General features: G+C 43.6%; 1 protein-coding gene across 1 annotated transcript in view; it reads right to left on the bottom strand.

The window, feature by feature from the left end:
• Window positions 1-502: 502 nt before the first annotated feature.
• rims4 (regulating synaptic membrane exocytosis 4) overlaps window positions 503-16,726 on the bottom strand; it is a 28,667-nt gene continuing 12,443 nt past the window's right edge. Inside the window, exons 2-6 of the mRNA XM_069516157.1 lie at window positions 12,693-12,837; window positions 8,033-8,145; window positions 6,223-6,324; window positions 4,485-4,624; window positions 503-1,111 (exon numbers count right to left, since the gene is read on the bottom strand). Coding sequence (XP_069372258.1) covers window positions 893-1,111; window positions 4,485-4,624; window positions 6,223-6,324; window positions 8,033-8,145; window positions 12,693-12,837 — 719 coding nt within the window. The 3' untranslated portion in view covers window positions 503-892. The remainder of the gene's footprint in view (window positions 1,112-4,484; window positions 4,625-6,222; window positions 6,325-8,032; window positions 8,146-12,692; window positions 12,838-16,726) is intronic.

Below are 16,726 nucleotides of genomic sequence, written 5' to 3'. Positions count from 1 at the left end.
GAAAGCATTTTACTACAGTGCTAACAAACTGGGAGGATAGAAAACCAGCAGAACACCGGAGGGCCAAATGTCTGACAGAAAAAATACGAAAAACAGCTCAAGTCATTGTGTTGGAAACCAAGATGTCTCGCTTGGTTACAACAAATAAGTCTAATTCTTCTCTGAAAGTCTTCCGTAGTTCTGCTGCGCACAGATGCATTCACGTACAACCTGTCGACCCCATGCTCCTGCAAACTGGGAGGCTGAGGTGTCTCAAACAATCTGAGGACAGTCTCCCGCTTTTTTCCAGACTTGTGGATGGACAGAAAACACTCAGGGGCCCTCCAGCCCCTTAATGAGGACACCGAAAGACAACAAGCAGTCCTGGGAGTGAGAATCAAAGGTAGCTGTGAAGAAGGCGCGTAGCTGAAGCGAAGCTGAGCCCGCAGTGTATCGTGGTCCCAATAGGATGTGATCAATGTCGGCAACTGAGCCCCTCTTTGAAGTATTCTCATTAAGTAGCTTTTTTTTTGTTTCTTCGTCAAAGAGATCTGAGGAGAGCAAAAAGTTCTGGTAAGTCTGAGGGGCGATCCGTTGCAACAACAAAAGAAATGAGCCTCCCACGAGTCTCTGGAAAACAGTCTGATACAATATCAAAAGAAATACAGCGCATTTCCAGTCAGAGCCAGAATTACCTACTGATTTGTAAAATAATTTCCAGAGGAGGGGAGTGATTGATTCCCTGGCGTGGTTGGACTTGTCGAAGTGCCTTTGTGTAAGATACTGAACACCAACCCACTCCAGGGGCAGTTCCCCCTCGTTGACCCTGGCGCAGGTCGACAGGCTGTATAAAAATGTGTCCAAACAGCAAGAGCGTCTCGCAACAACAAAAATGAATTTCTCTGCGTGAGTCTTAGGATCGCTCACAGCACGGCCCGATGGTGCTCTCCAGGGACATCTGGGAGGAGTGGCGAATAAGTGGCGCCATTGTTGGGTCCACCATGGAGGAGGTAGGGAAGAGCTTGTACCAGCCAATCACCATCGTGCTCAGGTCCAGCTCCTCCAACAGGATTCGAGCTACACCCATGAAGCATTTGCGGTCCATTCGTCCATAGTTGCCCCAAACAATCACCTGTGAGAGAAAGTACCAAGACAAATGTTCATTTTCCGTGTCACACAGATACACCAGGCAGTAAACCTGCAGTGTTCATAATACATTCCTTCATTACACCTGTATTAATATCACATTATCTAAAAGCTCAGTCTGCTAACTATTCTTTACAGGACTTAAATGTGGAGTGTGTTCTGAAGCAGGAGTGGATCTCTGCGTTAGAGCAGCACAGAGCAGAGAGATGTCAGAGAGTAAATGAAGAGGGATTGTGTGTGTTTGTGTGTTATAATGCTCATGTGTACCTGGAGACCTGTGTGAGTCTGTACGCCAGGTGTCCTCTGTCTCCTGACACCCTGATAGCATCGGGGCTCGATCTGAGACGGACCCACATCTTGTCAACCAGTGGACAAAATAATCAATATCAGTCCGCGCGTGTCCTCTCACATGGAGGTCTTGTGTGTCCATGCATGCCAGCATGCCAATTTCTTTGTTGTTGTGTGTCTGTGTGTGCATCTGTGATTTCCACAGAGACTCAGAGGCCAAATCTGCTTCAATCTATTCCCTCCATCCATAAAGAGGGAGAATCTTTCTCTCTCTCTCTCTCTGTCGGTCTGTTCAGTTCAATCCGAACAAGGCCCTGACCCCCACCACTATTACCAGAGAGAGGGGTGAGGAACTGGTGGGGTGTTAAATGTGGAAGATGAAAAATACAGTTCTACTCTCTGGGAATTAGAAGAAATCTAAAAATACATACTGCAGTTGCGGACGGAAAGACAAAACCTGATGTATTTTGAAAACTGCATGATGCATTGAAGTGAGGATAAGCGAGAACAGAGAGGTGATGGATTCAGGGAAAGACAGAGCGGACAGCCACTCCAGAGAGTGCACCACATTTGCACATCTGTGGAAAACACACAATAATAGCGCAGCGCTCGTCGTAAACATGGATGTTTTCCCTGCGTCGGTGGTGATGCTGGCTGCAGCGTTTTTCGAGAATCGTTCATAGAAACAACTTCTTACATGACACAGAAACAATTTCACGAGGATTAACAACAGTTTAAGCCTTTTTTTTTTTTCGTGGAGGATGGTGCGGCGGCATTATGTTACCATAGCGGCTGCAAGGAACATTAAAACAAACCTGTTCTAAGTGACTGTGATGAACAGAAGTGTGTTCCTCCTGTAGATAAACCTGATGTGATGCCCTGATAAGACACTTTCACTGTAAAATACTCCCACACACATCAGGTCTGTGTTTCTGGAGGAATCATGCTTGGACCCATCCGTGTTTTGGTTTGGAGCAGGTGCAGGTGCAGCCATCTTTGCGATGCGATCCCAGTCCCTGTTGCTACAGAGAGCTGTTTGCACATTTACTCAAAATGAATAATCTCTTGACCCTGGAGCAAAACTACCGAGGTTGAGGCAGCCTGGATGAGCAGTTCTTTGAATGGAGAGTGATTTCTAGTAAGAGGATCAAAAGTACTTTGGCATATGTTTGGACGAGGTCACTTTGTTCTATGAAGAAGATTCTTGGTGTCACAGTGTACGATGATATTCTAGATACAGTGACAGTGATTATTCAACCTTTGAGCAGCAGTTTGGTGAAGGTATAACAGGACACGTCTACAGCAGAAACTTCTCGCTGGATAAACGAGACACATTTTCATAGAAATGCACTAAAACCAAGATCTGCAACATTTCGCAGGATTGACAGAAACTTTTATTTCTGTTGACAGTATTAACTCAAAAATACATGAGCTTTGATTTGTTTATTCCTTTTATTGTATTGTGCTTTTATTGCCTGAATTCAAATCTTCTTTTTTGCAACAGTGGCTGTATTCTATGCAAATACATTATACGTGCACGTGACCAAACACGTGGGAAACAAAACAATGAAATAAAAGATTTCATCCAGTCTGACATTAAGGAGAGGAAATGAAATGATGGAGTGCAGAGCGGAGGAGAGGAGACGGACAGCTGATAATTAGAAAGGAGGTGTTTAGCAGCTAATTACTCACTAACAGCAGCTGAGCGGCCTCAGGCTGTTTTTAAGGCTTTTTTCACTGACGCCTTTAAAAACCCACAGGTCCGACCTCTGTCGCTATTAATCTGCTGCGGTATTTATCGTTTTTTATTGGGTGTAGTGTGAGAATACAGCCAAAACATTCACAGTTTGCGAGTGGGGGTGTTGACGATGTGTCTAAGATGCAAAGAATGGATGCAAAACTGGACGAGAACAAATATCTCAGGATGAAAAAGAGCCAAACATGTAGTCAACTGCCTCACGTGCAGTGAATTAAAACCTGGTTTCCCCCACGTGTCGTGTGTCGGCGTTAAGCAAAGATTTTGAATGAACTTTCTGTGTTGAAGACTTCGGCGACGCTCGGCTCTGCAAAATCAGGAAGTGACAAATTGAAAAGCGCTGCTGATTTCAGCGATTTTCATTATGCAGCGTGAATGAGTTTGATGAAACTCCGAGGACAGCGACACAGACAGCGGATAATTAAGAGGGAGGCGTTTAGTGGCTAATTACACAGAGAAAGGATCAGCGGAGCAGCCTGAGGCAGAGGACGCTGCACCCAACCAGGAAACACAGCTTAAAACACACGTGTCGGGTGGAAATGAAACAGCAGTGTGACCGAAGACGCACGCAGAGAAAACACATTTCAATTGTTGATTAAAATACACATTTTGATTTCACATAACACCACAGCTGAAAGAAAGGAAAAGAGAATAAATGGAAAAAGAATAAAGGTAAAGAACATGAAGTAGTCAAAGGAAGGAGAGGAGTGGGAACGCTCAGAATCTCTCATCACCATCATCATCATCATCTTCATCTTTTGTGACATTTCAGATCGTGAGAGCAGCCGAAGTCTGAAAATCAGCTCCAACCGTCTGTCGGTCCCTCGGGTCAGATCCTCACTGTGAATGTTAAACTCTCCAGCTGCGTTCTGCCGTCAGGAGGAGACGCAGGATCCCGGTGGAATCTTTTCACAGTGAGGATCCGGAGGCGTTGGTTTGAGATCAGGTAACGACGGGTAAACGATCAAAACAAAGACTGTGAATAAAGATGGACGACACATCTCAGCCTCCTCAAACTGCACAGAAAATTAAGCCATTACCGATACGCTGATACACGCACTCGACCAATCGCGAGTCAGGCCAGCCACCAGGGGGCGATCAGGAATATTTGGCTGCAGTCAAATGTTAGCATGCTACCACCACAAGCTAAGATGGTGAACAAAGCAAACGTATCTCCATCTTCTATGAAACATTTATTTCGGTTTGAGAAACAAACCTTGCCTCAGCTGACAGAGAAAGAGCTTCACTGTGGAGCTGTCGGTGTGTTTGTGTTGTGTGTTGTGAAACTGTGGTGTTGCATGTGTTGGTGTCTCACCTGCACCACTTTCCCCTGTGGACTCTCAGAGAAGACCAGGACCTGGTTGTAGAGAGGATCCAGACTCTTCCTCACAGACTTGGTCTTCTTCTTGGCCACACAGCTGCCGTTCTCCAGGAGGTAAACTTTGATGTAGGCCGCTGGAACCACACATGAGGGAAAAGTTCAGCTCAGGACTCTGCAGCTCCTTTTCAAACCAGCTGCACGAGATTCAGGGTTGAAACTTCTCCCGGAAATTCTGAAGCAAAATGGCTTTGGCCAAAAATCCCACACATTCTGTATCCAGCCCTCACACCACGTAGAATTACGCCACTTGGTCGGTCGCCTCCTGTTTGCCAGATCTGGGCTCCAAATAAGCCATTACAATACCGCATGTCGACCAATCGTGGGCGAAAGCAAAAATGTTCTGTGATACTTTGTTTATTCTATCAATTGACGAATGGAAACGTTGGCTGCAGAAACCTAAATTCTGAAATGTCTCACAGAGGAAAGTGGAAATCAGAAGTTTGAGGAAATGAATCAAAAGAACCAATCATCAGCTTCCCTGAAGTCTAGACGTCTGCCCACGAGGCTCCGGATTCTGCACCTCGAGGAGACGATAGCTTCTCTTCAAACGCTTTTTATTAACCTGCAATAAATTACTGCTGCTTCATTTTTCCATGCTGTTGTTTGATCAGCTGTCAGTCTGAGTGTTTTTGATTTTCACTGTTTCTGATCCACGCACTCATTAAATAGCTGTGAAGAAGAAATTACAGCTTACTAATTATAGTACAGTACACACACACACACACACTCACACTCCGAAGCTCTTTGTCCTGCACGTTGCATAAGAAGATTAAAGATTAAACACACACGTTAAAATCTGGATCAAGGTTCTTCGTAGTCTTCGTGTTACCTGTAGTTTTTCTTTTCTTCCTCTTTTGTTTTTATCGTGTCTTTTCTTTCATCTCACATCTTTTAATCTCTCTCACATACTTTTTTTTATCAGATATAGTTGTTTTGCTGATGTTGTTTTTTTCTTATGCAATTAGGATCAATGGATGGTTTTTATATTATGCAACCGCAGAGGGAGTTACAATCTGAGTTTTTTAGCTGTGGCTGTTACACAATCACAAATACAGTAGAATAAAGAAATGTAGAAACAGCAGCACAACAAAGAAAGTCTGTTTAAAGAGATACTGACAAACACACACATTATTTATTATTATTATTTTATACTTTTAACAGGCGTTTGTCTGTTTTATTGCTTTATTTGATCCGTTGTCTTGCATTAACTACATTTGTAATGACACTGCGGTTTAATCGTGTTTTTAATTTGATTAATGCTGGTTTTAATATCAGAATTATTACTACATTGATAAAAAGAATATATTCTATATTTATCGACAGAATAGTTATACAGAGTTTCAAACTGGATTTGGTCACAACTCAATAACTGCAGAATTAATTATGATCATTTCTCAGACAAATGTCTTGATATGATGATATCGATAATAATAATTAAAAACACTTTTATTATCTTCATATAAAATAGTTTGACGATGTGTCGACACTTAAAGACGACGTGCTGCGTGTTCGACTCCAGCAGTAACAGAAGAACGTGTAGTTCATAATAAATAAATATAAACGATTACTTTGTGGAAACCTCCATTTTCAAAGACACGGTTGTTTAATAAACAGCAGCAAAGCAGCGTTTTTCAGGGAAAGACACACTTTGACCCTTGTGGTCCAGACTCACCGGGAGGTCCCTTGGAGCCTGGTTTCATGGTGAGTCCTCTGGCCTGGACGACCTCCACCTCCAGACCGCCGTTCCTCTCCATCAGCCCGATCTCGACGTCACCTGGACGGATGAAAACACGGGTAAAGAGGAGGTAAGTGTGTGTTTCAGTTCAACCGAATGCCTTTTGGATGATGTTGTATCAGTGTAGTGACAAAAATATTTAGTTTTCATCACTTTATTTATGTTAGAAAAGAAACGTTGCTCCATTTTGAGGAAATCCAGATTTAATTGATTTTCTTATCCATCGGTGCAGTAAACACATGAATCTCCCTGAGCGACATCAAACAATAATCTCTTTTTGATTTGACTGCACCGCCACCGTCTTCAAGAGCAGGTGAACTTTTTCTCACGAGTTGGTGGAGACCAAGAAATAAGTGGAGCTGCACCTCGACTAAATGAACATTGCTCTGTGTGTGTCTGCTCGACGCTTCAGTAATGAAGTGTTAGAGCTAACTTGTCCCTGGCATCAATGGATCATTGTGAAACCAAACTTTTCTTCATTCCGCCCACTGAAAGTCACAGTTTCAGCAAAATGTTCCCAAAATGACAAATGCATTCGTTTGAAAGTGACGGAGCGCAGATGACGGCCAAGTTATTCTGGGTTCTGTGACATTATGTAACGCTGGACTGGACAGCAGGTTTGGAGCGGAGCTGGTCCAGTCAGTGTCACTGTTGTCGGGCCAAGGACAGAGTCCGACTGCCAGAGAGGAACCTGACCCACTTACAGTAAATCACTGCTGCATACATCCAGTATATATAACATGGAAATGAATAAATGCAGGAGGCGACGAGGAGGAACTTTTAACGTAGCTGCAGGTGTTGATCCACAGAACTTGATAATTTACAGAGATGAATAAGAAAAGGCAAGAATCCGTCGTCGATCCCTGCCCGGACCAGACAGGCCTTCTGTTTTTTACTGTCAGACCCTGTGCATCGTAAAAGTCCCTTGAACCTGAATCTGAATATCATATCTGCATTTGACTGGACGGGGTTCCGAAGGATGTTTCTGGAGTTCATGTATGAAAACCGGCTTATGTTTGCAATTTTCTTTTCCCAGGAACTAATCGTAGAATCTGCTTCAGACTTGGCCGGCGTGTTGCTCGGGAAGTGCAGCGGTGCGTTTGGTGCGTTCAGACATGTGACACATTCAATATCAACACATTTTGAAAAAACAGGCGGCCGGCGCTCTGCGGCTGCCGGGGCTCGGACTCATCGACGTAAGTGGCTCCATCGATCACGATCACAATCACATTCTCGATGACTTCACGTTTTGGCTGCATCCGGTCCAAAGCAGCAAATCCGTGAACAAGCCGCTTCTATAAAAACCTCAACCTCCGGCGTCTAAACTTTGACGCAGAGTCCCGACAATGTGTCATCACAGCTTCAGCAGATCCCTGAATTTCCCTCTGGATCAATAAAGCATTTATCTCACGGCTCCACACGAGCACTTGAGGTGACAGCACATCTGTTTACTCTGTTAATACGTGAAATCTGTTTCTGTTGGAAACTCCAACGTTTAATTTGCATCGTTGCATTGATGAACATCTGTGTGAGAGTATTTTTTTGGACAAAGTTCCAACATTGTGGTTTTCTGTAAACTTTCCATCTTTAATCAACATCGTTTATCCTCCAGGGTCACAGGGGGAGTTGCTGCCAATCCAAGCTGATATTAGCGACAGGCGGGATACACCCCCATGTTCACTGACCGCAGGATTTGAGCTTAAAGCTTCTCTCTGTCAAGGAAAGAAAAAGGGACGTCCTCTCTCACCCATGGAGGTCGTCGCCAGCGTCTGTCGCCCGACGAACTGGGCGGGTCCCATCCCGTCCAGGAAGTCACTGAACTGGGCATCAGATGCCAGACACATGCCGCTGTAGTTCAGACTGCAGAGACAAAGAGACAGAGAGTTAGAGACGACCGGGACACGCAGGTCTCGTTGTTCTGCAGTCAGACAGAGACAGTGACTCAGAGACAGAGGACGACGACAGAGAAATGAAAGAAGTCAGGAAGAAACAAGAAGAACAGAAAAGACAAAGAGACTGAGGTTAACTAAACTCTGACGCAGCCGTGTGCTTAGTTTGTGTCTGTTTGTGTGAAGTTGTGTGTCTTTGCATGTGTTTGTGTTTCCTAGTCTTGTGTGTTTTTGTGTCTGTTTGATTTTGCAGGTTATTGTGTGTGTGTGTTTGTTTGTTTGCGTGTTTGTGTTTGTGTGTGTGCATAGGAATCTGCTCAGAGTGCTTTGGTGGCAGACTGCCAGGTTCACGACAACTCTGTGTGCACGCATGTGTGTGTGTGTTTCACAACAGTTAAAGGACATATCCTCCTTTATATGTGATGATGCTGGAGTGTAGCATCACTCTCTGATTCCCATCATGCATCTGACCAGGGACGAGTGACCAGTATCTGTTTATGTGTGATCATCAGTTTGTAAGATTTAGCTGAACAGAAAAAATTAAAAATGAGTGTGTTTCATCTAAATTGCACAAATTGTTGTTTTCTCTCACCTAGAATGAGCCCTTTATATTTTAAATACTTTAATATACTGTTTATTTATTATCGTCATGGCGATCGCGGTGTCACCAAGTTGCAACGCAGCAAACTCCGGCTCCAAATGGCGTCAGAATTCCAAGATGGCGGCACCTTATCCTGACACTTGTCCGGCCACGCTGACGTCCCAGAACTACTGAAATGTATAAATGTTACTCTGGTGTATTTGTTCAGTATTTTATCCGAGTAGCTTCACGTGATTGATCGTGTGGTCGGGGTGAGCAGAAAAGACCCGGAGCAGATCAGTGAGTCATGTCCTCCTCGCACTTTCTCTCCCGTGTTCTCCTCAATCTCTCATTTTTCCTCTTTCTCTCGTCCTCTGGTGACTTTTTTCCTCACGAGAATCTCTGTGTCTTTTCTTCTCCCTCTATTTAACCCTTGTCTTTCTCCGCCTCGTTCCCACTTTCATTTCACGTTTGGGGTTTTACGTTGCTCTGATTCGAGTGCTGCACATTTAAGAAAACAGGTGTATCGTAATTTTCTTAAACTCAACAGTTCCTTCACCATGACGATAAACCTAAATTCATCCAAAGCCTTTGTCTTCAATATTACATGACGGGAAAAAGGGCGTTAAAATATTTACTGGATTGTTCCAGAAAACAATGTCTCACGGGCCGACATTTAATACGAACGTCAGAATGAGCGGCTCAGAGGAGATCAGGCGGCTCCGTCCTGTGTGATTAACACAAAATATCACTTAGCAAACATTAGTCACTCAAGCAGATATCAGCAAACATTAAATGATCACAGGTCATTTTAAATAATTCATATTCCCTCACTCTGCTGAAGTCTCGTTAAACATCGTATTATCTGTTAGGTTTTGTGTTTTCATGCGATCACGTAGAAAGTGAAGTGAAGTGCCCGACACCTGTATTCTCTCAAATGACCAGCAGTGGGCGACTCCACTGGTTTTAGAAGTCAGTTACTATAGAAGTCTCTGAGTACGTGACTCCTCTTCTCACCTGATTTATAAAGTGAGTATAAACTTGGCGGCGCACAAACCAATGGGTTGGGTCAAACAGTGTGTTGCAAGTTCGTATTGTTATGCGCACGTGTTTACTAGTACACGCAATTACTACATTTACATTTTAGATCCAGAGAAATTGCAATAAGATAAAAAACCTTTGTGTGTGTGTGTGTGTGGAGGCAAAGAGCGGTGACATGCGATAAATCAGGCGACATTAGCCGAGGAGTGGGTATTACTGGGTGATAAAATCCTGAGCTTTAGATTATAGTGTTGGTGTGTGAAGCACATCTGGGGATTATGCTGCTGTTTCCCAGAAATATGATGCTGGATGTAAACTGTGCTGGAGGCCGGTCACACCCGGGATAAATACATTATTCACTGTCGGTGATTATTTTCCTGATGCGCTGCAGCTCCGAAAGACAAAACCTTTTTATAATCACAGATGATCAAGTTTTTGCAAAATGAATGTAAGGGAGAAACTTTGGAGGCAACGATGGAGAGGTTGTGATGTTCGGATGATCGGGACCTATGAAAAATAAATGTCAGCTTTGCGAGAGTTGATTTATTAGCATGCTTCGGTATTTAAAACTGAGCCGGGTTAAAATATCTGCAACCAACACAAGGCAAGTCGTCATCAGTTCATCAGATCTGCTTCCATAAAGGTTAATTTATGCTCAACGTTAGATACGCAAGCGGACGGAGCCTTCTGTCTGTAATCGTGATCATCTTTTTGAAAACGTCGGATGAAACAGACGAAACGGAGCGGTACCGCCTGAAATCATGGGGGGGGGGGGGCAGAGTAGCCAACAGTTCAAGTGATACGACCACAGGACACGAGAAACAAATGTCAACAATGGCAGAACTTTTGGAGGAGAGACTTTTTCGAGTTGGTATTTTGGACCATGGCCGTTTACAGCCTGGCCACCTCAGAAAAGTTCAACTCTAGCGCTGCCCTCTAGTGGATGTTTTTCTTATCGGCCCTGCCAACGTAAAGGACAAATGAGGGCAGTGACATCGATGAAATGGACGGACGTCTTTTTGTTCGTAAAGGCGACGTTAACGAGCAGTGAGACTCTGCTGTCTCTTTGTTTGTGTTTAATTGGGACTTTTGGAACTTTTGGTTTAGTTTTTGAACTTCCTGTTTTACTTTGTGGTTCTGATGCGTCTCTCTCTTCTGCTTCACCTCTGGAGGAGCCTTCGACAGCCTCGGTCACTCTGTCGGTTCAGTTTTCTGTTTCCAGGTGTTTTATAAATGCAGGAGTGTGTTATTCCAACAAAGCTGCCAGAAACAGCGAGAAGACAAGTCATGATTTTACATCTCATGATTACTGAGAGAATGAAACTGAACAATAGGCAGTTTTGAGTCATTAAGTTCCAACATGGCGGCTAAAAGCTTAATTAATCACCCCCATCAGCACACACACACACACACACACACACACACACACACACACACCGGCCATGAATCAATAAGTTCATAAGTGTGATTGGATGGTTTTCGTTAACAAAGTGCTTCTTCGTGCACGAGCAGGCACAGCTAGGAGCTTTTCAATCGGTGCACGGAGCCGAACAGCTGACGGAAACGTGGACGGACGAGGAGCTGCGGCTGTGCTTTCATTTCACTAGTTTCCCTCCATGACGTCAGGAGGAGCGTACACACAAGCAGACGTTTACTTGCAGAAAATAATCGTTATGATTTTATGAGGATTGAAAGGGATTCAAAGATGCCGGCCTCCTAATATTCTCCGAGAGAAAACGCAGATTATTATTCTTCATCCTTACGTCTCCTCGTATCTGTCGTTCTGATGCCTCTTCATTATTTTTTGGACTTTCTAAAAATGAATCTTAATGAAAAGTGATTGAATCTTTATATAACTTATTTCCACACCACTAGACTTCGACAACCGGGGCCTGTAGCACGGAGCAGGGTTCCCGGTTATCGGGATAACTTCAGGTTTGTTAGGTTGAGTCAAGCCGGACATCAGAAGGTAATCCTGGGTATCTCACCTCACTACACAGGATGTATAGTTCCTGCTTGAGATCACATCACTCTTCGCTGCCATGTTCACCATTATTTGGGAAACAAACTCAACCAGATTTTCTCACAGCATAACGGAATATTTGCATTTTTCCCAAAATAAACGGACTATTAATATTCATGCAGACGCATTCGATGATGCAATCACCCTCTCTGAGTTTCCACCTCTCCTCTTGTTTTCCTCCCGTCACTGTTTGTCTTTGAACGCTCCTCCCAGCCCCCATCGCTCTGTCCGTCGGCCGTGTCTTGTTACGCAACTGCAGGAATTCAAGCTGGTCGCCAGGTTGGCACTGATCTGCATGTGGCCGTGTGTGTGTGTGTGTGTGCGCGCTCGTGTGTGTGTGTGTGTGTCAACCATAATCCGAACCCCTGCTGACTGCTTCTTTTAGACGACAGAAACAAACAGGCAGGGGCCATTTACGTCTCGGTGATGCAAATTAAATGGAAATGAAAAGCTCGAGGGCAGTTTCAGAGAGAAAAACCTTCATCGATACTAAACAATCCTGCAGATCGATTCTGCACCGAAACGCTTTCTGTCATTTTACAATTACACACAATTTATTTACGTTGGAAAACAAACTAAGACAATTTCTGTCCTCACAAACTGGCTCTGTATCTATTTGAGTCCCTGTCCACACAAACATGATTAAAAACACATATCACGTGACCACTCATGAGGTCCCGCTGGACATACGGTAGTTTTGTTTCCAGTACTGGTACTTTTAGATTCTGGAGCCAGAACCGCTGTTTTTATCTTTTTAAAAAAAAAAAGCACAAAACAACAGTAGAGCAGCTTTTTTTGTTGCCAAGGCCGGAACCAGTCGGAACCAGATTTAGTTGGAATCAAAGTTGTGTTCGTGTGGATTTTGTTTACTCACTTGCCCTCGGAGCCGTAGCTGTTCATGCTGTCCTCTATGGACTCGTGACTGGCCTGACGGACCGTCCGACTCGGCATCTCGACAGCCAGACCTGTCTCCGTGCTCCTCTGGATGGTTCCCTTCAACTTCCTGCCCTCTGTGTCCACTGTGGGAGAACCAAACACAAACACATACTGAGTTCGGCTGCAGAACAGAAGCACTTTACTTCAGAGAAAGAAAACAGTACTGTCCTTGAAATGATTGTGAACGTCTGGGTTTGAGGGGAATTTATAGTTGTTTTAGGATCATTACCTCCGTCAGCAAGATTAGGTTTTCATTGCAGTTTGTCTGTCATCAGAATTACTATAAAGCAAATTTTATGGGGGAGGCATGACCCACGGAACATGGGGCCTCGTTTCACTGCATCCCGCCCTCGTTCCTGTTGTGTTGTAACTGTTAATGTGTTTTTCCTGCCGTGACCTCATAAGTGTCAGTGAAGGACGAGCACGGTGATGAGAAATCACTTCAACAAGGCCTCGATTTCCTCCTCAGAGCAAAGACATACATCTTATTGCAGAATAGACCACGAGATCGATGCACGGTGTCCTCTGTGTGTGTGTGTGTGTGTGTGTGTGTGTGTGTGTGTGTGTGTGTGTGTGTGTGTGTGTGTGTGTGTGTGTGCGCTGATGGAGGTTAGGTTTATAATGAAGTGCTCTTACAGGAGGTCTCTGACCTTGTTTTTAGAACAAGTCAGGGAAGTTGTTTTCCTTTAATAGTGAGGACACACACACACACACTCATAACCTCTTTCTCACACACACACACACACACAATGGCGTTTCCATGACTTCATTGACCTGCAATCATTTTCCAGAGATTTACTGTAACCTTGAGAATAAGAACTACTAAACCTACCCCTTGTCCTGATAATAATCTAAACCTGCCGCTAACCTTAACCTTAACGTCAACTTAAACCTAAACTGAACCCTAAATGTATTGACATCATGGTTAAGTCCCCACAAGTTGTGAAACACACACAGACACACACAGTACTGAGACCATGTGACACTGTTTTCTTTAAAAAGGTCGTGCGTTCATTTTCTTTTACTCTGACTTTTCTGACTACAGATAAAATCGATTAATTAAAATCCATATTTCTGCTCCTCCCTCCTCGGCCTCCAGCTCCTGATCGATTCCAGACGATGTCGAACCGTCTCTTTCTCCTCAGACAGTTTCAATCACCTTAATGGAAAGAAAATCGCTGGCACACACACTCACACACATAGATACGTACAAATCATGGAGTTGGTTCTGCAGTTATTAAAGTGCGACCTAGAACGATTTCTATTTCCATCGTGCTCACGTGGGACGGGCTGTTGGCAGATCTGGGTTAAAGCTCCTGTTCCCTGACTGGTTCTGTACGATTAGTGATCTCCTGAGCAGAGCTGTCATTCAGCTGCTGTCAGGACGACCCGGCACAAAGGTCAATATAACCTGGAAGTTTGAGAACTACAGTTACTGTATATTAGTATTTCAGGAAATAATAATTCCACTTCAATCTTCTCTGTTTTTTAAAGCACTGTCAGTTAGTTTTCCCTCCGTCTGCTTGTGGTTTTCATTTCTTTAAAAGTCTTTCGCTCCAGTTGTCGATTTGTTAAGATATTTAACGGCAGAGGCAGACGCACACATTAGTCCTTCAGCAGAATTGAACCAGAGACACATATTCATTCATGGAATCTGTTTATAAAGATTAACGAGCTGTTAATGAGCAAGTCACAGGTTTACGTTTCCAATTCTTTCACAAGGTCGTAATGATACGAACCTGCATTTCCATTTTTCATTTCAAACATGCTCTCGACGTTATCGTCCAGCCTGATTTACTGTGAGTTGTAGAGGCGTAAGCCTAAAGCTCAAGATTACAAGTGGCAGAAATTAGGTCAGAATGAAGTTTTAATGCTCGTGTGACCTGACGAGCAACCTGAACAGCCACATGCAGACCCCTGGAGTTGTAAAATAAACTTCCTAATCCTAATCTTGCCCCACATCTGGATTTACCAGCCACCAAATCTGCTTTGCTCGCAGCCCTGCAGCCGGATGTGCACCATTGTGCTGAGACGCAGTCACGAGTCACGCTAGTCTTTACCAACACACACACAGACAGTGTGTTACTCTCCTGACATGAAACATCAATTCAGAAACACAGTCGGGGATTTCTTTACCTAACACAAGTTCAGTTCTGATCTCCACAGTATCACAGTCCGTGAAGGCATGAACACAAAAACATATTCATTTATTTCCACGCTCGTTATATTAGCCTGCTCTTTAACGTGCTGTAACTGACCCCTCTTTGTAATTTGTTGTTTATTTTGATTTGAAATATTTCTTTCTGTTTTGTTTTGCTGAATATCTGCATTTATGATCCGTCCATATCTCTGCACGTCTGTCTCTATTCCTGTGTTCTGCTTTGCCTCATAAAAAACACTTCAGTCTCACATGCAACTGTTCTATTAACTATATCAATTCATGCTTCACAGAAATCACTCAGTATCACGTGATAGCAGACGTCCACAATTCCTCAGCAACCATTAAAGTTTTGCATTTGTGTGCAAAGTAAAAGTAACTGTAAGTGTGTTGTTGCTTTAATGCATTGTGTTCATTTACAGAATCATGTGGACGTCCTCTCTTCTGCAGAAGCTGACTACGTATTTACTTCTTTCAGACAATGTTGTTGCTGTTTGCACAAACACCGCCTCATACAGTACTACACAGTATCTGTACATCTGTCCCAATCCTGTGTCTACTTGATAACGTGCTCCTTTAAAAACACTAGTGTCCACGACAGGGGTCCTACTTTGTAATGATGGCGCCACAACGCAACGCTGCATATTTTATTGGGAGTAATGAGTGAACGAGGGAATGATTCCGGACACAGCTTGTGTCATTAGCTGTGACAAAGATAAAGACACAGCTGCCATGGACAATGGTGTGGTTACCACGGAGACCATAGTGGAAGCCGAGCCTGTAGTGAGAACGCACAGCAGCATGTAATTTTCTATTTTTTCTTCCTGCCACAAGATAATGATAAAAAACAGTAGCTTTGGTTTCATGCTATTCCCTCTGTTTGTCTTCAGGTCAGAAAGAAAGCAGTGTAAACAACACCTGCTATCAAACTGTGTGTGTGTGTGTGTGTGTGTGTGTGTGTGTGTGTGTGGTGTCCTCATCATTTTACCCATGAGGACTTGTGTTTCTTATGGGGACAAAGATTAACAACAATGTTTATTGTCCACACAAGGAAATTGTTTGCAGCCAAGATGTACACAGACACACATTCACAGACACACAACACCGACACACTTATCAACATGACATGAGGCACCAGTAATTGGATATAACAATTAATTCGGCATCAAGGTAAAAGTGGAGAAGTCAATTAAACAGTTTAAGTAAATGAAATTAAAACAATCAAATTGCACGGACAAAATAAAGGCAACATTTACTAAAATGGAAATAATGACATTTATAAGTGAAAACTAAAGGTTTATAGTTTGGTTTAGGTCAATGTAACGTCCACTGTGTGTGTGTGTGTGTGTGTGTGTGTGTGTGCGGCCTCCTGTCACCTCTCGTCACTGGTGTTGCACTGATTCAGGGCAGAGTTACATAACTAATACAGCAGGTGGATAATGGCGGGAGACACATCAACCACTCTGTTCCGCTGCGACCCTTCCATGCCGCTGACGGGATATTATCTCAGTTCAATTCAATCCAATTCAACATGGTTTATCTGTTGCAGAGTGAAAGGCAATCTTGCCAGGCAATCAGGATAAAAGATTTAAATTTAGCAGATTGGCAGCTTTTCTTATTTGACGATATTTCTGCACCGATTCTCTTCATCCCCGACACTTTCCGCACAACATGAGGCCCGTGGTGGCTTCTCTGCTCCCCTGTCTGAGTGCATCTCTCTTCTTTTAGCTGCTCTCAACATCTAGTATTATGCCCTGTTCACACGAACGCAGATATTTTGCAAATACAGTTCCCTCTTATGCACACGGAAACCA

The sequence above is a fragment of the Paralichthys olivaceus genome, chromosome 2 (assembly GCF_024713975.1).
Source record: "Paralichthys olivaceus isolate ysfri-2021 chromosome 2, ASM2471397v2, whole genome shotgun sequence".
Taxonomy (NCBI): domain Eukaryota; kingdom Metazoa; phylum Chordata; class Actinopteri; order Pleuronectiformes; family Paralichthyidae; genus Paralichthys; species Paralichthys olivaceus.
Note: the sequence above shows the minus strand (reverse complement) of the source record. Positions and strands in the feature narration are given on the sequence as shown.